Here is a 22,553-nt window from a genome sequence, read left to right on the forward strand (position 1 = left end):
TTTTAACGTCAGATCCTTAAGACGATTCCCATCCTGTGGGAGCAACGGCGCAGCGGCAAAGTTGATCCCGTTCTGCTGGTGTGAGGCAAGTGTACACCTTGTACTGGCAAGCATCTCCTAGTGGTTGAAGACCGGGGCAGGAAGGCGTTTGACAACCTATACACCACCCCATCCTTCACGCACGTCGTTTACGAGCAAAAGAGCTATGACCTTGACCTATCCGAGATGGGTGAGATTTACACCAAATCATAAGTTGAATGTCAGTTGGAAGAGAGTAGAAAAGAGTAGAGAAGGAAGGAAGGGAATTTTTTGGCACCCATTAACGTTTGCTAGAATATCAGAAGACATTTATACTCAGTTCTAAAATAGAATTGTTGTGGACTAAAGCTCCGGCGCTTACAACCACCAATGTATTTTTCCTTTGAATTGAGAGCCATTATCCATCACCAATGTGTGGGGGAGGCCAAATCTGGTGATGATGTTGGTCTAGATGAAGTTTCTAACATTAGATTCTTTGACATGAGCCAAGGGGATCACTTCCACCTATTTGGTGAAGTAATTTGTTGCAGCTAGGACGAACCGGAAGCTCATGTTTTTTTATGGAATGAATGGACCCATGATGTCCAAGCCCCACATGTGGAATAGCTAAGGGCTGGCAATGTTGATGAGTTCTCGAGCTGACTGGATGATATTGTGGCCAAATGTTTGGCATTTCATGCACTTAAGTACATACTTCTTGGCATCGATCTGCATTCTTGGCTAGAAGTATCCTTATGAGATCGCTTTGTGAGCCAAAGCGTGACTTCCTGTGTGGTTCCCGCATTCTCCCTCGTGGATTTCTGCAAAAATTATCTGACCCTGTTCTGGGCTTATGCACCTCAGATAGGGTCCTCCGGCGGACTTTCTGAAAAGTTTGTCGTTTACTAGGCAGTAGCGACCTAACTGGTATTAAACTTGTTTGGCCTTGGTGCTATCTGTTGGTGCTTTGTCGAGCTGGATATAATCTATGATAGGTTGCATCCATGTTTGACTCATCTGAGTGTCAGAGAGTGGGCATATATAGGTCAGTAACTTCTAAGACGTGCTCATTTTGGCAAACAGGTCGATCGACTATTTCAATGAGTAGTTTCCTAGGGTCACAGTTCAATGTTTGGGTCGCAAGGTACACCAAACTGTCAGCATGGCGATTCTCTTCCCGTAGAAAATAGTGTATGGTGACTTTCTTGAAAGAAGGCAATAATTTATTTACAACTTGAAAGTACTTAGAAAGGTTATATTCATTGGTGGTATACACATTGGTGACCTGGCGAACGACCAGTTATGAATCACTAAAGACCTTGAGCTCCTGAACGTTGAGATCTAATTCCATGTGAAGTCCCATGATCAGGGCATCGTATTCAACTTCATTGTTGGACGTCACGAAATCGATGCGATCTGATTTTTCCACCATAGAGCCATCTGGTGATGCTAGGACTACTCCGACTCCGCTACCACCTGGATTGCTGGCTCCATCTATGAAAAGTGACCATACCGACGCATCATGTTGTTTTGAGGTTGGGGTGTCGACCTCTGGTGCCCAGTTCAAGTCGTCAACTGGGAAATCTGCTAAGAAATCAGCAACGACCTGACCATTTTGAGAAGTTCTTGTGGAATTCAATGTAGTGTTCATCAAGTTCTTCTGCCCATACTGCCATGCGAGTTGTCTTGTTGGCTTAATTTAAGGAGGATCTTCTTTAGTGATAGGTCGGTGAGCACTTTGATTAGATATGCTTGGAAATATGGTCTGAACTTTCTTGCTGAGTAAAGTAACGTGAGTATTGCTTTTTCAATGTGGGAGTAGTTCTTCTTAGCTGGCAACAATGTCTTGCTTGTGAAGTAGCTAGATCGGTTTCTCTGCGTTCTGTTCCTCTTTGAAGAGAACTGAACCGATAGTGAAGTCAGACACAGCTAAGTACAGCCCCAGCGTTTCACCATCAATCGGTTTTGTCAGCACAGGTGGTGTTGTCAAATAGTCCTTGAGAGTAGAGAACGCTTGGTGGCATTGCTCGTTCCATGAGAACTGTTCACCCTTCTTGAGAATTTGTAGGAAAGGTCGGCATTTGTCTGATGCTCTTGATATGAATCGGTTTAGAGATGCTACCATTCCTGACAGCTTCTATATTTACTTCTTTGTTTTTGGGTCGGGCATATCCAAGAACGCTCGAATCTGATATGGGTTTGCTTCTCTTCCACGTTATGAGACCTGATAACCCAGAAATTTCCCAGAGGACGCTCCAAAGAGGCATTTCTCGAGGTTAAGTTTCATCTGAGTTCGCCGAAATCTAGAGAACGCTTGTGTGAGATGATCTAAGTGATCTCCAGCTTTCTTACTTTTGATGACCATGTCGTCTATGTAGACTTCCATGGTGTCACCTAACATGTCTTGGAACATATCGATGATGAGTCGCTAGTAGGTCGCTCTAGCGTTCTTGAAGCCAAACGGGAGAACGTTGTAACAGTAAATTCCTTGCTCTGTTAAGAATGAGGTTTTCTCGTGGTCTTCTTTTGCTAATGGAATTTGGTTGTAGCCACTGTATGCATCCATGAATGACAAGAGCTCGTGGCCACAAGTCTGGTCCACAAGTCGGTCGATTCTTGGTAAGGGGAAGCTATCCTTAGGAGTTTCTAGATTTAATTTGGTAAAGTCCACGCAAAGGCGAACTGTGCCATTCTTTTTTGGGACTGCTATTATGTTAGTGACCCATTCAGGGTAATTGACCTTCCTAATGAAGCCAACTTTTTTTATATTTTCGACTTCTTCATTGATTGCTTTTTGGAACCTAAGGGATAATTTTCAAGGTCGTTGGCAAACTGGTTTAGTATTTGGGTTAACATTTAATTTATGGCATGCAATATTAGGATCAATTATAGGCACATCGATGTACGACCAAGCAAAAATATCTTTATTTAATGATACAAAGCTTACAAGTTGTGCCTTGAGAGTAGGATCAAGGTTAGCTCCTACATAAACGAACTTGGGGTCATCCTCAATTCCTAGGTTGACCTTTTCCTTCAGCTCGGTCGGAGCAGCCACTTCAGTGGGCTGAGCTACCTCTGGGGTCTTGGTATCTTACGGTGTCTCCTTGACCGAAAGAGGTGGGGCGACCTCTGGGTTCTGAGCTTCTGGAGGGGCATTTTGGACCGAGCCCCTAGTGTTCTCCTTTGTCAGTTCGCTTCGGGGGGGGGGGCTTGGTCAGGGTCTTGACCTCAAAGATGAAGTCTTATGCCAGCTTGGTTTTAGCGATCTCTCTCTTGTTTTTGAGTGAAGCCCTAGTGGGATTGTTGACTGAGAGGATCTGGTTGCAATTGTGGGCATCGAGCTGGTTGTTTCGGAGCTCCATCATGCCTCTGGGGCCGGGGAAACGTAATACTTGATGAAGTGTTGATGAAACTGTTTACATCTTGTAGATCCAACGACGTCCTAATATAGCAGTGTAGGACGAGTTGACATCCAGTACGCTGAAGCGCATGTTGATGTTGGCCTTGTCTTTATGCAACCCCACTGAGACAGGTAGAATGATGTCTCCTATTGGGTCGGCTCGTGATCCATTGAAGCCATAGAGGGGGGCTATTGGATCGATCATAACCGACCTGGGCATGTTCATTTCCTTCAGAGTTCGGTAAAATAGGATGTCACATGAACTGCCTGGGTCGATCAGGACGCGCATGACAGTCCAGTCGCTGATCTTGTCATGGACCACCAGAGCGTCATTATGTGGGAGACACACCTTGTTGAGGTCAGCCTCAGTAAAGGTGATGTCTCCAGAGTTGTGGGTCGTTGTGTGTGGGGCAGGACCCGCTTGTGAGGAGAACTGGTAGGCTTCTTGTAGGGTGCCTACCCGTATCCTTTTCTCCCTTGTGGACATGACAGAGTCGTCCTGGTAGGTGATCATGTTGATCATTCTGTTGTTATCTCTGTCAGAGGAGTGCTAGCGACGATCATGACGAGATCGGTCCACCAAGCGTCCTCGAGCTCGGGAGCGATCTCGTTGGTGGTCGCGTGGTGGAGTTCGGCTTTGCTCTTTGCGAGCCATGAGCTTGTGGAGCAGGTCGCCATCAGCTATATTAGTGTAGTGCTTGATATGGCCTACCTCAATGAGGTCTTGGAGGTAGTGCTTGAGCCCGCGGCAGTCATTGGTCTCATGGCACTTTGCTTTGTGGAAAGCGCAGTATGGCTTTCATGGTGTCTTCTGGCCGTTTTACCTCAGGTCAGTAATAGGCCACTGTCTTTATTTTCTCCAGTATGTAACTTGGAAATCTTGTCAGGACAGCGAACTCGCACTTCGTGTGCGTCCTGGTACCAGACTTTTATCCTTGAGGTATGGGTCGCTTTTTGGAAGACGGTGCAGCGACTGAGATTGCTGTGACTTCCTCTGGTTCGTCTTCATGATCTAAAGCTTCATGTAGCTTTATATACTTGTACACGCGAGTGTACAAGTCTTCCAGTTTTTCAGGACGCTCCTTCATGAGTGACAAGTATAGTCAGGTGTTTTTCCGGATTGCCTTGGTGAATGCCAAGGTTGCAAAGGACTCTTGGAGGTTGCTTTCTATAGACAGTAAGTTTGTCTTGAATCGCCCTAAGAAGGAGCGGATTGACTCGTCTTTCTTCTGAGACAGCATGAAGAGTGAGTCCACGTCAGTTTTCTTACGTCTATTATAGACGTAATGGTTAGCGAACTGATCTGTTAGCTTCTCAAAGCTATTGACGGAGTTCGGTTCCAGCGAGTAGAATCAGTCGAGAGCTCTTTCTTTCAGACTTGCAGGAAATAGGCGGCACTGCAAGTAGTCGAACTCTTGCGCACTATAAAGTTCGAGGCTTTGGATGTAGTGAGCTACGTGTTGACCTGGACACGTACTGCCATAATACATCGCAAAGCGCGACTGAATGAAGTCATGCGGGGAGGGTTTACTGAGTACCTCCAGTGTGAATGGGGATGAATGGGGATGCTCGATAAGTTTTCAGCATCTTCTGGACGATCTGAGTAGCGTCCTTCTTCACAGCACTCTGGTCGATTCGCTGGGACAGCTCGTTGATTTGCTGGTTCACTTCATTAATGACGTCCTCAGTGGTGACTCCGTTTGGATTCTGGGTTGCCCCCTGATTTTTTAGTGCGGCGTTTTCCTGTTGTAATAAGGTGATGTTGTCGTTCATGGTTCCCATTTGGGCGGCCATGCTCTTCATTTGTTCTTGTAGGCTATCCATGCTTCATGGGCTTGAGATTTGTTTGAAGGTTTTTCTGTTTGAAGGGTTGTGAACTCAAGAAATCGAGCCATAGACGGCGCCAATGTAAATGTTTTATTTGGTTAACCTTACAAATGTAGGTAATAATCGGAGAAGGTGGTGTTTGCGGGATTGAATTGACCGAGTTCGTTTGAGCGAACTACCTACATATCAAGTTCTCTCTGCTGGGGGGAGACTTGAATCAGGTCAGACGTAGTTCCTCCTCTTCTTTATATAGGCAAAGATGTTCGTGCTTCCTCCTCTCCAGCGTCAGGTCAAGTTCTGGACTTGATGGCATTTAATGAGCCATGAAGGTGTCCTACGGTGGAGTAATGGTGTGTGCATCTGAAGCTCCGGTCTTTAAGGTGATAGTCAGGCCATACGTTACTAGCCGTTGTGGTGCTGGCTGATGTGAGCGTTCTGGACACCTAACGTTATGGACATGGGTATTTTGGGAGCAGAGTGTTCTGGACGCCTAACGTTCTGGTACTGATGAGGTCACTTGACTTGTATGAACTGATCATAAGCGATTTGGACGTGTGGATGAGTGTGGTTGTCTTGGTGTGCTGGACACGTACTTACTATTTACTGTAAGTGTATATTACTCCTTTACACTATACTAATAAAGTAATAAGTGAGATTTCTGAATGATGAAGAGAGAGAAGGGGAAGGATATGTTATAGCACTCGTGGGTCTATTTATATATGATTTATTATGTGAACCAATGAGATGGGAGGAGAAATATGGTATTATTATATCTTGAGAAACATCAGGGATGGATTGTTGATGTTTCTTATCACTATATTTTGCTACTGGACTACTAGCGTACTTTTCCTAAAATACTACTAATCTTGTGTTTTTTTTGGTGTGGTTGTATCACTTGTATGCGCATGTTTTGTTGTTTTGGGTACCTTTGTGTTTTACTTTTTCTTAGATAAGTGATATTTATGGATACTGATAATGGCATTATGAACGGACGCCCAATTGTTTTGAAGGCCCCTAATCAAAACAGACCCCCTAACGTCGGTCAAAAAGAATACCTTTTTTCTTTGGATAATGCAATACTGAGAATTAAGTCACTAGAAGAAATGTGGTTCCTTCTTTTTTTTTTTATGCAAATCATACTACTTTATATATATCTTACTTGGTTCAAACAGACAAAACACTGCACCTAGCGTACTTCATACAACTTGGAAGATCAGAGATTTCTAGCTGTTGGTTAGCCCAAGCTGCTAGTGAATCTGCGTCCCCGTTTATACTCCTACTAATCCATCTAAACACATGGGACTTACTATTCTTCAGCAACAATTGTACATGAGACTTAATTGCCTTCCATCCCCATCTGCAGGAGCTATGTTGTAACGCTCCTATGACTTCCAGGTTGTCTCCTTCTAACACAAAATCCTGACTACCTAGATGCTTGGCCAAAATTGTTGCTCGCCTTCTTTGCTTCCATCTCCATAGCTAACGCCTCCCGACCTTGAATCTCCTAACTGCAGCTCCTACTATATTTCCTTCATCATCTGTTGCAATAGCTCCTGCTCCAGCCCATTCCGTCTGTCTGCAAAAAGAAGCATCAAATCTAATGATTATGCTGTCATTTGGAATCCTATAGAATACTTCCTCAAAATGGTTTTTTTCTATATTTAAACTATTTTGAGAGTTTAGGAATTCTTCTCTGTATGCCATATAGCATTTGTCAGCTCCCCTGCTGCTCTTTCTGATCATCCCCTCTCTATTTGCCTTTCTTTGTTCAAACTTTATCTCATTTCTGGTTTGCCAGATCTGTTGGAGCATGAACACTATTTGAGTACCAGCCAGTCTTTTTTCATTGTTAGTATTACAGCACCAGTTCAGGGTTTGGTCCAGTCTCTCTCTCAAAGACAACTGTTGCTCCTTGTGGATTCTCAAACCCACTTGTGTTCCAAACCAGACAGTTCTCACCCATTCACAATGATAGAACAAATGTTCCGCAGTTTCCATCACTTTGAGACAATATGGACAGGAAAAGTCTCCTGTTATGTGCCTCAGCTAGGATATCTCCCATAGGTAGCACATACATGTACAATTTCCAGAGAAACAGTTGTATATGTGCTGGAACAGGAGCTTTCCAAATAAGTTTTAGGGTGTTGGGATTGCAACTAGATCCTTGCCCCATATCTGCTTTCGGCCTGAGCAAATGGTAAGCTGATTTCACAGTGAGGCAGCCAAATTTATCATTTTCCCATCTCAGCTTATCTGCTAAGGGCACTTGTGGCCTAACCTTGATCTTCGAGGATCGACATGTAATAGGGTCAAGATAGACTTTAAGCTTAGTCTCATCCCACCCACTTTTATCACTTCTGAACAACTCAGAAATAACCTTGTTATTCCAAGCTGGTGCCTCCACCCCTAGCTCCTCCAGGGTAGTTGGTGTTCCATTACATGTAAGCCAAGGGTCCTTCAGAATAGAGATGGAATTACCATTCCCTATCCCCCAAATAAGACCCCCACTTATATCATTAAAGGTTTTGTGGATACCCTTCTAAAAGTAGGAAGCCTTATCAGGGGGTTTTTTCACATCCCCTATCCATCTCTTACCATAGATGCTGAACATGGTTCTGGTCCAGATAGAGTATACATCAGTGGCAGGTTTCCAAGGCAATTTTGCCAACATGGCTTTGTTCATATCTCTTGACTTTCTTAACCCTAGGCCACCTGAGCCCTTGGGTTGACATATGTGCTCCCACCCCATGGTGTGAACACCTTTAGTATGTTCTGTTCCAGACCACCAGAAATCCCTACATGCCTTGTCAATTTTCTTGCAAGTAGACACAGGAAGCAAGTAGGTTGACATGGCATATAGAGGGGTGGCCTGTAACACAGCTTGAATAAGCGTAGTTCTGCCTGCCTGAGACAGTACCTTGGCCTTCCAACCTCTAACCTTATTATGGATCTTATCCACCAAATGTGGTTCCTTCTTTCTGGTGTACTTGAGTACAAATACCATAAGAAAGTTCTGACTTCCAAACTCGCTCTCTGGGTGTTTACTTTATTGTTTCCGAAAATAATATTGCTTTTTATCTTCCACAATAACCACATCACTGCAAATAGTGAGTCTGGCTTGGCACCATATATATATATATATATATAGTCATTTCCTATAATTTAGGCCAGCTTGCCAACCATTCGATCCTCCAAGGAATCAATCTAACAAATTGAGCTATTAAAAACTCAATAAACTGAATTGAGAAGGCGCTGTATAACCGAGCTGAAGATAACAATATAACATTCAATTCAACGCAGAAACAAGTGAAGGAAAACAATAATAATTACAAAACTATGACGGCTAGTGGCTCTTTTTGTTATTTTGGCGAAGGCTAATAACCGTCGTTTATGCATTAGGCTTGAAGAGCCAAAACATTATTGAAACGCAGCCTTTAGATTACCACTTAATGACCTACTATTTTATGGTGGTACAATGGTTGCAAGACGGGGTGGAAGAGAATTGGATTGATGGGTTGCCATTTTTTTAATTTTAATTTTAATTTTAATTTTAATTTTAATTTTAATTTTAATTTTAATTTTAATTTTAATTTTAATTTAATATTTAAAATAACTAACTTTTACTACCCTTATGGGTAATTTCACATTCGTAACACCTAATGTCAAATTTCAATTGATTGGACCGAATTTAAACAGGTTGCACTAATTGTAAAAAATTGAAAGTTCATTCATTTTTTTAATAAAAAATATTTTTATGTAATTAAGCCAATAAAGAAAGATTATTACGTGGTAATCTAAAGCGGCGTTTCAATAATGTTTAGATCAATTGGCTCTTCAAGCCTAAACATGCTAGGAACGAGCATGTTGATGGAAAACCAGTGACTACCTTTACGATTAATGATAAGGGGAACGCTAAAGTCGCTAACAGAAATGTTGATTTCATATTTGATATACTCCATTTGACAATTCATGTTACCTTACACGATTAGTAGGAGTGTGTTTAGAATTAGAATTTGGATACTACGCTTCTTGGTGTGACACCAGTTATTGAAGGAAGTCCTAAGGGTGTTACTCATCTTTTGTTGCTTAATATGATTTCCAAAATAATTCACTGGAAGGAGGGGCAGACTCCAAGCATTTCATTAACTAGGTGATGAATGTTTTGATTGAAAGCTGTAAATATATTTGTTGATGATGAATGAATAACTAAATGCTAAATATAACCCAATGAACAAAAATACAATGTCATCTGTATATATATTTTTATTAGTTAAAAATGCTGAAACTGTAAATATGATGTTGATGAATTTTTCACTGTGATTGTGTTGGTGAGTAAGAACATTCACTAATATATTCAACTTATATTGTGACTAGCCATTTGTACACGCCCAATGAGCGTGGATTCAAATTTTCTTTGTTTATAAGAAGGAAACCATATAATGTTTCTGATAAATAAGAGATTTTTTATTTAATAAGTTTAAATTTATTTTTTATTTTTATTTTTTATAAAAGTTCAAATTTAGTTGCTAATCATCAATTTTTTATTTTTATTTTTAATAAAATGTCAAATTTATTTGTTAATCATCATTATTAAATGAGATAAAAAAAAGTAAAAAGTATACACTTTCAACTTGAATAATAAATTGAAAAACATTAATGATTGGATGTACATATTCGGGTAACTCGAAACCAATCAGGTTAGTAAAAATAATCCGACTCCAAAATTCGAATTCGAATCGGATATGAAATTTTAGATACCGACCCGATTTTATGCCCTATGTGTAAATGGGTCTTAATGAAATTTTGGTTAGGAAATGTTGAAATTTCGAATTGATTTATAAATGACAAAATTGTAAATATGTTATTAATTGATTGAAATATGAGAATATGAGATGATATAAATGAGATATGAGATGAAATATAGTTAGTTATTATAAATTAGATGAGATATGAGATGAGTAATTAGTTAATTAATTAGATGAGTTATGAGATGAGAAATTAGTTAATTCTAAATTATTTTTATACCGTCGTATTTAAAACAAATTTATTTGGAATAGTATGTTTGGTGATAAGTGCTTAAAAAGTATATTTTAACCCTCAATTATACCTTGCTTGTTTGGCCCTCTTAGTAGACTAATAATATTTGTAGGGTCCTATTACCGGGACCCGGACCCCAATGTTGTTGAGAGACCGGTAGAGTCGTTTGAATTTGGACTAAGTCCCCAAACGACTTGCCATGCCGTTGGAGGACTTAGTCCAAACTAACCACACCACAAGATCAAGAGCCCAAAACAAAACTTTTTATATTTTTCAAAGTTGAATCCCAAACGGTATGGCCATTACATCATTTTGGACTAAGTCCAAATGGTGTAGCCCATATCGTTGAGACTTTAGTCCAACGGTGTGGCCATTTTTTTCTAAGTCAAATCTCATACATGGCCACATCGTTTTGGACTCAAACCCGCACCGGTGTGGCCATGTCGTTTGAGATTTGAACTTTGAAAAAATTTAAAGTTCTTTTTTGGGCTCTTGACCCGGTGTGGGGAAGTCGTTTGACTAAGTCCCAACGGTGTGGTCAAGTCGTCGTTTGGGACTTAGTCAAAACGACTCTAAGCCTGGTCGTTTAAGTTTGGGGTTTTCAAATTCAACTTTTTTGGGACCAATGACATACTTGTAATAATTGTTTTTTTTTTTAGATTTTTTGGGACCAATGGTACACTTGTAATAATTGTTTTTTTTGTTGGAGTCTACCCAACACAATATGGGGTCTGTCAATAACAAATACCTATTTGTAAGTTATGTTTTGTGACTTTACAGGTAAAAAAGAGAGTTTTACAAAATATTAGAGTTAAAGAGGCAAAAATGAGCAATTTGGAGTATTAAAGATCACATAGGAGCTTATGGACAATTAGGGAGAAGGCCCAAGGTTTTGAAACTATAAAAAGTTAGGACTTGGACCTGTTTTAAAGCTTATTCAGAAGCCCAAGGCAAAATGACCCGTTACTTGGATCAAAGCCTGCAAAGAATGAGCAAAAAGATGGAACAGAAAAGAAAAATAGACTCATGCGTCTGGGACACATGGATTTGGAGTGTCCCGTGTGTTCAGACACATGGAACCGACCATATAGCTCCACCTCTTAATGTTTTTAGAAATGAAGTTGGAATCGGAAGGAGGTCAATATGTAATAGAAAATTAGGTCCAAAAGCCCATGATTGAGATGTTTATAGAGCTCATTGTAACCCCTATACAAGGAGCACCTCAGTGCCATATATAACTTGCCAATTCACATTATTCTTATCTCTAGAACTTGAAGTAAATAAAGGTTAATAGTAAAAGATTCGGTTTTCATTAGCCAAGTTTTAATAAATTACTCTCCATAGTCTTATGTTATTCTTTTCTTATTCTTCTTCGTGTTCTTCCTTCTTCATGGAAGACTAGTCTCTTCTCATTCAAGAGAGGATATGAACCCAGTGCTTAGGGTTTTGTGATTTTTTTAGTTCATGGTGTTCTCTAATCAGGTCAGTTTTTTATGTTTGTTTAATTATTAGGTCTACTGGCCACACTAGGGGATGAGAGTATAGATTAGGGTTTTTATTTATTGTAATTGAATATCATGCTAGTTTAGGGTTTTATTTATTACAATTGAATATTTGCTAATGACAGACTTTTATTTATTGCAATTGAATATCATACTAGTTTAGGTGGAGCAATTTTTTTTAGAGTAGTTCTACTCAGACTCCCTCTATAACTCTCTTGGGACTCCATTTTCTATGTGGCATCAAATCATATTCTCTCTTTTCCAAAATCCAAAAAGCAAACATAAAAACAAATTAATTATAAATAACCTACCTAGTTAAATAACTAATACAAAAAACAGTAACAACTCAATAAAAAAAAAACTTACCTATATTTCCACAAACAAATAAAGAAAGAATAAATCTAAACACCCAAAAAAATTGAATTGGGCGCCCAAGTGCGAAACAAATCATTATATATTTTTACATTTATATACACCATACATATGAACCATTTGTTCAAGTCAATAGATAGAGAATCATTCTAAATTAATATAAATTAAAGTAAAGTGATAAAAAGTAGAATTTTGTAAGAATAAAAAGAGAGAAAGGATTAAGAATGAGGAATATGAATTTTTTGGGGCGCCCAATTTTTTTTTGGGTTTTGTTTTTTTTTCCCCTTTTTTTTTGTTTGATTTGTTTGTGGAAATATAATTAAGTTTTTTGTTATTTATTTGTTACTATTTTGGTTTTAGTTATTTAATTGGGTAGGTTATTAGTCGTTTATTTGTTTTTATTTTTGTTTTTTGATTTTTGGAAAGAAAAATATAATGTGGATGCCACGTAAGATATGAAGTCTCTAAGGAGTTATTAAGGGAGTTTAAATAGATTTTTTGTTTTTTTATAAATGTTAGATGAATGAAATGAAAAGTTGAAAAGTAACTATTTAAAAAAATGAAATGACTTGTCATTTTTAATATTTTTTTAAAAATGGTGTGTTTTGATATAAAGTGACTTGTCAATTCTATTTTAGTGCTCGTTTGGATGAGAAGTATAGGTGAAAAGTGATTGATTAAATATGTGACTTATCATTTTTAATACTTTTCCAAAACAAAAGTGTACCTGGCATTGAATATGTGGCTCCAGTTGCTATAAAATTCTAAGTGTACCTGGAAATCAACTACAAATCTCTTTCAAGACCAGATGGAGGAAATAGACCACTCTGACCATTCAGCAGCAAATATATTTAAATGGAAATAGACCACTCTGACCATTCACCAGCAAAGATATTTAAATTCTCCTATATATTCTTGTGGAAGAACTTTTAAGTGTCATTACCCATCCTACTTTTGGCATAAAGCAGGGGTCATGACCATGTCTTCACTAGTGACATTCTTTCATCCGTCTTTCTTCCGTCAATCATACTGGTTGTTTTGCGTATGCATGATATTGATAAAATCAATGAAGGAAGGCTCAACACAAGTCACACCTTCATCCAGAAACGAGTCTGATCGTTTTGCATTATTAGCCTTCAAGTCTCAATTAGTCGATCCGTTGGAAGCTTTAATTTCCTGGAATGACTCATTTCATCACTGTGATTGGAAAGGAATAATGTGCAGCTTTCAAGATCGTGATAGAGTTGCCAGTTTGGACCTGCACTCTCAAAAACTTGAAGGTACTCTGTCTCCTTATATAGGAAACCTCACCTTCCTTAGAACACTCACTCTTACTGAGAACTACTTCCGTGGTGAAATCCCGCAAGAGATTGGTCGCTTGTCACGTCTACAAAAGCTCTCCCTAAGTGACAATTCCTTCGACGGTGAAATCCCAGTAAATCTCACTCAATGTTCCGACTTAAGAGTCCTCGATCTCATTGACAATAAGCTCTCTGGGAACATTTCTGCTGAGCTTGGATCTCTATCAAAATTGGAAGGATTGGGTCTTGCCTTTAATGACTTAAGTGGATCCATCCCATCATCCCTTGGGAACATATCAACTCTTACGATTCTTTCACTTAAGAGAAACAATTTGCTGGGAAGCATTCCAGACGACCTATGTCGCATTAGGAACCTAATCTTATTTCAGCTTGCTGAAAATGGCCTCACAGGTAAGGTTCCTTCATGCCTTTACAACCTCTCAAACTTGGTTATTTTCTCAGTTGCTGTCAATCAACTAGAGGGAAGCCTTCTTCCGAATATTGGCCTTACTCTTCCTAGTATCCAAGAGATATACTTTGGACTAAACAAGTTCACCGGCCTTATACCAGTTTCATTATCCAATGCTACAACACTGGAACATATCGCACTTTACAAAAATGGTTTCACTGGTCCAGTTCCATCGGATTTAGGAAAATTGCATAGTCTTCGCTCCCTATTTTTACAAGAAAATCAACTAGGAAGCGAGGGGGGCAATGATTTGGAATTTATAACTTCTTTAACCAATTGTAGCAATTTAACCAGTGTACAATTTGACAAAAACTTGCTCAAAGGTCCATTGCCAGAGTCAATGTCGAATTTGTCCACAAACCTCACCTATTTTGATGCAGGAGGTAATCAAATATACGGCAGTATTCCAGTAGGAATTGAAAACTTACTGAACATAGAAAGAATCTATCTATCTGACAACTATCTTACTGGCACCATCCCTGCAGTTATAGGAAAGCTCAGCAAACTAAGAAACATATATCTACAAGGGAACATGTTTTCAGGCCAAATTCCAGCTTCTCTTGGTAATTTGAATAAACTAATAGAACTCAAATTAGGTGATAACAATTTAAGTGGAAGCATACCGCCTTCTCTTGCAATGTGTCAAAACTTGGTCCTCCTCAATCTTTCTCATAATAACCTCGATGGTACAATTCCCAAAGAAGTTATCGGTCTGTCCTCCCTCAGAGTGTCCTTAAATTTGGATCAAAATGCCCTTACTGGTTCTCTACCATCAGAAGTAGGTAACCTGACTGATCTTGTAAGCCTGACACTTTCTGGAAACAGATTGTCCGGTGACATTCCAGAATCGCTGGGTAGATGTTTGACCTTGAAGAGCCTTTACATGAATGGAAATTTCTTTCACGGAAGTGTTCCGAAGTCATTAAGCTCTTTAAGAGGCCTTGAATATTTTGATCTTTCCTGTAACAATTTGTCCGGGGAGATTCCTGAATTTTTAGATGGATTCCCTCTCCTCGAGCTGAATTTATCATTTAACCAGTTTGAAGGTCAAGTACCGGACAAGGGGGTTTTTGGAAATACAAGTTTGTTTTCACTTGATGGAAATAAAAACTTGTGTGGAGGTATTGTAGATTTGAATCTGCCTCCATGCATCCAAAAGAAGACAAAGAAAAAGTCTTTTCCTATCCAAGTGGTTCTCCCTGTGATTGTTGGGAGTGTATGTTTTCTGGTGTTAATGTGTTTTGCCCTTCTGTGTTACCGAAGAAAATCCCAAAAGCAGAAATCTCCATCAACATTGTTCTGTGAACAGTCTAAGAGTCTCACATATGCGGAGCTCCTTACCGCGACGAATGGATTCTCTCATGAGAATTTGATTGGCGTTGGGAGTTATGGATCAGTGTTTAAAGGAATTCTTGAAGAGCTCGACATAGTAGTAGCAGTGAAGGTCCTCAATCTTCAACAAAAAGGAGCTTCAGAGAGTTTCCTGACTGAATGCAACGCCATGAGAAATCTTCGCCATCGCAATCTTCTTAGGATCATAACAGCTTGCTCAAGTATGGATTTTCAAGGAAATAACTTCAAAGCTATTGTTTTTGAGTTTATGCCTAATGGGAGTTTAGAGGAGTTGCTACATCCACGAGCAGATAGAAAACAGCCTGAGTTGAGAAGTTTAAACTTCACTCAGTGTCTAACTATAGCCATCGATGTTGCTTCTGCACTTGAATATCTTCATCACTATTTCCAGTCCACAATTGTTCATTGTGACCTAAAGCCAAGCAATGTTCTTCTCGATGATGAAATGACTGCTCATGTAGCTGATTTTGGAATAGCAAAGATTTATTCGACCACTATGTATGATTCTGCACAAAATCTAGCAAGCACTGTCGCACTCAAAGGATCAATTGGCTATGTTGCTCCAGGTAAATGGGAAGTTTTCATTCATTTATAAGCCTTGCACTATATTTTATCATAGCAGAACTTGTTTTCCTTTTGCAACCTCATGACAAGCTAATGATGAACAAATTTATAAAAATAAATGCGTATTTATCATACTTGATTTCGTTGTTTATACTCACATTGATAATTAATATGTAGAGTATGGTATGGGTGGTCTAGTGTCGACGCAAGGAGATGTGTACAGCTATGGAATATTGTTGCTAGAGATGTTTACAAGGAAGAAACCAACAGATGACATGTTTGTAGACGGACTTAGCCTGCACAAGTACGCCGAACTGGCTTTGCCTAATCACATTGTCGATATTGTGGATCCAAATGTACTTGACAGTGCAGATGTGATTAGTACACGTGACAGACTCAAGGATTGTTTAATTTCAACAATAAGACTCGGAGTCACATGCTCTGCTGACTCACCTGTTGAACGCATGAACATGAAAGAAGTCGTCAGTGAATTGCATCGGATCCGGAAGTATCATCAAGGTGTCGAGCCATTGAGTGACAAGTTGGCCTCAGTCAAATTTGCCTGACTCGGATCTTTGTCAAATAACTTTTCCTGTTATTTTTCATGTTGATAGAGTGATTCCTTGTATGTGTAGTTAAATATATTCCCATTTTCTTGGTGGAGCCATTGTTTAATGCCATGAAACAAATGAAGTAAAAAGATTCATGAGCAAGCTGTTAAATATTAGAACTTTTGAAGATGTTCTCATTGTGTTGATAAGAAGCCAAATCAACTAGACGTACGTTGGTTAAACCCAAAACAGACTGCGTACAGAGGTGTTAGAAGCCTGTGAAATGTTGCAGGATGCTGGATGACTCAAAGTTTTGTTCATCGCATCCATAACCAGAGGCGGATGCAGGATTCTCAACAAGGGGGGTTACTAGCCTTAATTGCCACTATTATTTGGTTTTTTAATGGGGGGTTTATAATTCATGAATAGTGACCACTATATATTATTATTTTGGGCAAAGTTAGGGGGGGGCTATAGCAGCCCCGCACAGCCAACTCATAGATCCGCCCAACGTTGCAAAACAATTATAAGGTGCTCGGGTTATAATGGTTGTTATAGCATTGGATTGCGTACTGTGGGAGAAGTGAAGGCGCAGGCGCGCTCATGTTGCTCATGATGAAGGCGCGCGGGTGCGCCCTAGTCGATTGTAACAGAGGTTCGATAGATTCGTAGGTTTTCTATAAAGGAACGTCTCCATTCTTTTTAGAAACTACACAGATGAGTGTGCACTCATGTTGTGCATATATCTACTATCTATATACTAAAGCAGAGACCTCTAATTGAGGATTTTCTCTTTCCTATGTGGCACTCTAATATGAGAGTTAGTTTTTTTTCTCTCCCATGCAAGACTCTAATATGAAACATAGTCTTTTCTAATAGCCTACAATCTCACATACATAGAACCTCTTAGGAGAGTTTGAGTGTATTTCCAATTCTTACATATTTGATCAAATAAAAAAAATTACTAAAAAATAGGTGATTTGTAAAAGGTAATTTCTTATTATGATTCAAACACTTTTAGTGTTCCAATTCTTATATATTTGATCAAATAAAAAAAAAAAGGTAATTTGTAGAATTCCTTATTACAAATCATACAATTTTAGTGTCTATGATAAAACACCAACTTATTTCGAATATATTCTTAACACGGCCTCAAAACATAGTTAAAAACAATTATACAAAAAATAACATCACAAAATATATAATAGAAAATGAAAAAAAAAATAACGGCAAAATAATAATGACAAATATTTTTAAAATTGCTAAAAAAATAGGTGATTTGTAAAAGTAATTTTCTATTACTTAATCAAACACTTTTTAGTGTTCCAATTTTTATATATTTGATCAAATAAAAAAAATTGCTAAAAAATATGTAATTTGTATAAACTAATTCCTTACTACAAATCATACAATTTTAGTGTCTATGATAAAACACCGACTTATTTCGAATATATCTTTAACATGGCCTCAAAACATAGTTAAAAACAATTATACAAAAAATAACATCACAAAATATATAATAGAAAATTAAAAAAAAAAAAAAAAAAAAAAAAAAAAAAAAAAAAAAAAAAAAAAGCAATAATGATAAAAAATTTTTAAAATATATATAATCTTGAATGAAACTAACGTAAAAAAATAATTAATGGGGAACCGAAAACTGGATGCAAATGTATCGAACTAACCTCAAATAATATTTAACGGAAAATCAGAAACTAGATGCAAATGCAAACATTAAACTAATCTTAAAAAGTAATTAATAGAAAATTGGAATATATATGGATACAACCGTATTAAACTAACCTCAAAAGAATAATTAACGGAAAATCAAAACTTGGATGCAAATACATCAAACTAACATAAAAAATAATTGTCGGCAAATCGAAACCGGATGCAAATGCATTGAGCTAACCCTCGAGATTAAATTAATATAAAATCGTAAACCTGGATGCAATTGCATTGAATTAACATCAAAGAAAAAATTAATTATTAATTGGAAACATGATGCAAATACGTGGAACTAATATTAAAAAATAATTAATGGGAAATCGAAAACCAGATGAAACTGCACTGAACTAATCTAAAAAAATAAACTGGATGCAAATGCATTGAACTAACCTCAAGAAATAATTAATGGTAAATATGAAACTGGATGCAAATTCATTGAACTAATCTCAAATAATAATTAATGAGAAATCGGAAACTAGATGCAAATGTAACTTTATCAAATAATAAACGAGAAATCAGAAACTGGATGCAAATGCATTAAACTAATCTCACAGAATAATTAATGGGAAATCAGAAACTGGATGCAAATGTATTGAACTGATCTCAAAGAATAATTAACATGGAATTGGAAATTAGATGCAAATGTATTGAACTAATCAAAAAGAATAATTAACGATAAATCAAAAACTGGATGCAACTGCATTGAACTGATCTCAAAAAATAAATAACGGGAATTGAAAATTGGATGCAACTGTATTGAACTAACCTCAAAATATAAATAACGGAAAATCAGAAACCGGATACAAATACATTAAACTAACCTCAAAATATAGTTGGGATATATGTTGTGGGAATGTCTCGGTAAGTATAGTTTTGCATTTAAAATGATGTTTATCTATTCAAGTAGCTACAATATATATGAACTTCACCTTATTAGGCAATCTCACAAAACTTCAATCAAACTTCTATTATTAAACAACAAAATGAAGTTGAAGGGTTTTATTAAAGGTACATGAGTTATTTTTTTTTAATGGAGAATAAGGTTTTCACGTTATAAGAAATTTGGTTGAGCGATCAATATAATATTAATATATAAAAGTTTTGCATATTTACAAATATTTTTCAAAATAATTAATATAACAACACCCGTTCGTAGATAATCTTTGAAGATTCTACATAGTATAAGTCATGCATAATTTAAAGAATAATTAATGAAAAATCGGGAACTGGTAATCTTCAATGATCCCACATAGTAAATCAAACATAATTTACTTTTTATGTCATGTTTGCAAAGGACACTCTGAGATGGATCAGTAGAAGTTGGTATTATACACCACATTGGATAATTAAAAGGAAATCGGAAATTGGATTCAAATGCATAACTGAGCTCAAAGAGTAATTAACGGGAAATTGGAAACTTTATGCAAATGTAATAAACTAAACTAAAAAAATAATTAACTAGAAATTGAAAACTGGGTGCAATTGCATTAAACTAACGTTAGATAATAACTAAAGGGAAATTAGAAATTGTATACAAATCCTTGAAAAATATTTAATGGGAAATCGGAAACGGTATGCAAATACATCAAACAAACCTTAGATAATAATTAATAGGCCGAGAAATCGGAAACTGGATGCAAATACATTGAACTAAACTCAAAAAATAATTAACATAAAATAAAAAACCGAATGCAACTGCATTAAACTAACCTCATAGAATAATTGGTGGGAAATCGGAAACTAAATGCAAATGCATTGAAATAATCTCAAAAAATAATTAACGGAAAATCAAAAACCAGATATAATTACATCGAACTAACCTCAAAGCATAAATAATCAGATACTAGATGCAGATGTATTGAACTAACCTTAAAGAGTTATGAACGGGAAATTGAAAACTAGATCCAAATGCAATGAACTAATCTCAAAGACTAATTAACGAAACATTGAAAAATGGATGAAACTACACTGAACTAACCTAAATGAATAATTATCGGGAAATTATAAATGTGATGTAACTGCATTAAACTAACCTCAAAAAATAATTAACGGGAAATCGAAAACTTGATGCAAATGCATTGAACTAACCTCAAAGAACAATTAACATAAATTCGGAAATTGGATGCAACTGCATTGAACTAACCTCAAAGAATAATTAACAAAAAATCAAAAACTAGATGCAACTGCATTAAACTAAAATAAGATATTAACTAACGGGAAATCAGAAATTGGATGCAAATGCATTGAAATATCCTCAAAAAATAGTTAACTAAAAATCGAAAGTCGAATGTAACTGCATCGCACTGACCTCAAAGCATAAATGTCGGTTTTTTTAGCCTTCTCACATGAGTAATTACGAGTAATAAGGAACCCAAAATGAAAGTGGATTTAAAAAAACAGACTCTTACATGTATGCAAACTGTAAACTATCGAACTAACCTAGAAAAACAATTAACAGGATATCAGAAATTGGATGCAGATGTATTGAACTAACCTCAAAGAATAATTAACGAGATATTAGAACCTGGATGCAAATTCAATAAACTAATCTCAAATACTAATTAACGAAACATAAAAAGCTGGATGCAACTGTACTGAATTAACCTTAATGAATAAGTAACGGGATATCATAAAATGGATGCAATTGCACTGAACTAACCTTAAATAATAATTGATAGAAAATCGGAAACTTGATGCAACTGCATTGAACTAACCTCAAAGAATAATTAATGAGAATTTGGAAACTGGATGCAACGTACTACATTAAACTAACCTCAAAGAATAATTAATGAAAAATCATAAACTTGATGCAAATGCATTCAACTAATAACCCTAAAATATATTTGTATTATATGTAGGGGGAATAAATGTCTCGACAAATATAGTTTTGCATTTTAAGTAATGTTTATCATACTTCTTTTATTGTGATTGGGAATGCCTTGCTATTCAAGTAGCTTGAATATTATCTTCACCAAATTGGACATTCTAAAAAAACTTCAATCAAATTTCTATTGTTAAAACTAACAATGAAAAGAAGTCGATGAGTTTTATCAAAGTTTGATGCTTCCTTTTTATAGAGAGTGGTGCAAGAAATTTAATTGAGTAATTAATATAATTTTCATATCTCATAGCTATGCATAGTTGCTAATATTTTTTAGAATAATTTAATATAACGGCACCCGTTCGTAGGACACGTTCATGTGATAAATCTTTTCAAGTGGGAGTAGTGTATTCTTTAAGGATATGGAAACAATCAATCTATTTTAGTGATTTGTACACATTAGTACGTAAGCTGAGTGGTAATGATTTACCGTTAAATCACCATAAATCTAATAAAACTATTATACAAGCTAGATCGAGTTTAAGATAATTCTATTTGAAAATTACGGATTAATATCATAAACCACAAAGTGAAGAGGCCATCTCAATTTGATCCCATAGTTTCCAAATACTTATACACCATAATCACTGCTCGGCTATCTCAATTTGATCCCTTAGTTTCCAAGTACTTATGCACCATAATCGCTGCTCATTAACGTATTTCGGTTTATTTTCAATAAAAATATATTTTGATTCGAAAATTTGCTGCTAAATCACCATAAAGCTAAAAAAACTATTATACAAGCTAGATCGAGTTTAAGATAATTTTATTTGAAAATTATGGATTAATATCCTAAACCATAAAGTGAAGATGCTATCTCAATTTGATCTCTTAATTTCTAAGTACTTATGCACCATAATCGCTGCTCATTAACATATTTTGATTTATTTTCAATAAAAATATATTCTGATTCGAAAATTTGTGTGAGACATTTTATAAAGCCTTTTCAGCACACAAAATATTTAATAGATCCCGGGCGTATGCCCGGGTCCAAAATCTAGTTAATCCCTGTAACACACCCCTAATTCAATCAAGCAATAAACACCTCTCTTCTCTCGTGGACGTAGGCTGCTGCATTGGCACCGAACTATTATAAATCTTGTGTTATGTCTTCTCTAAATCAACCTAAATAAGCACAAAACACTATGCCAGATCTAAAACCAAACCCAAAGTCTGCTGTAACAACAGAGACTGATTCTAATCCCGGTTGGAAGCTGTCATCAATTCTTTTGAATGGAACAAACTATATACCTTGGTCTAAGGCTGTTTCGCTATCTCTAGGTGGCAAGAGGAAACTAAGGTTCATTAACGGTGCAAAGGTGTGTCCTGCCATTGATGATGCTGAATACGAGAATTGGGTTTCCAATGATCAGTTTGTTCGATCTTGGTTACTAAATTCTATGGAGTCAACTATTGCTAGAATTTTTACTTTCTCTGATTCTGCAAAGGAGATGTGGGATTCAATTGAAGATTTATACGGAAACCAGAACAATTTTGCCCGTGTTTTTTAAGTTCAACTCGTAATCGGTGCTTTGCAACAAGGTGCAGTGAGA

The 22,553-nt window shown here is 36.9% G+C and overlaps 1 protein-coding gene across 1 annotated transcript; it reads left to right on the top strand.

Moving 5' to 3' along the window:
• Positions 1-13,084: 13,084 nt before the first annotated feature.
• LOC147513770 (receptor kinase-like protein Xa21) lies at positions 13,085-16,573 on the top strand. The gene is made up of 2 exons (XM_086597047.1): positions 13,085-15,845; positions 16,021-16,573. The coding sequence occupies exons 1-2, from the start codon at positions 13,130-13,132 to the stop codon at positions 16,407-16,409; spliced, it is 3,105 nt and encodes a 1,034-aa protein (XP_086453173.1). The 5' UTR covers positions 13,085-13,129; the 3' UTR covers positions 16,410-16,573.
• Positions 16,574-22,553: the final 5,980 nt, after the last annotated feature.

Source organism: Coptis chinensis, chromosome 3 (assembly GCF_015680905.1).
Source record: "Coptis chinensis isolate HL-2020 chromosome 3, ASM1568090v1, whole genome shotgun sequence".
NCBI lineage: Eukaryota > Viridiplantae > Streptophyta > Magnoliopsida > Ranunculales > Ranunculaceae > Coptis > Coptis chinensis.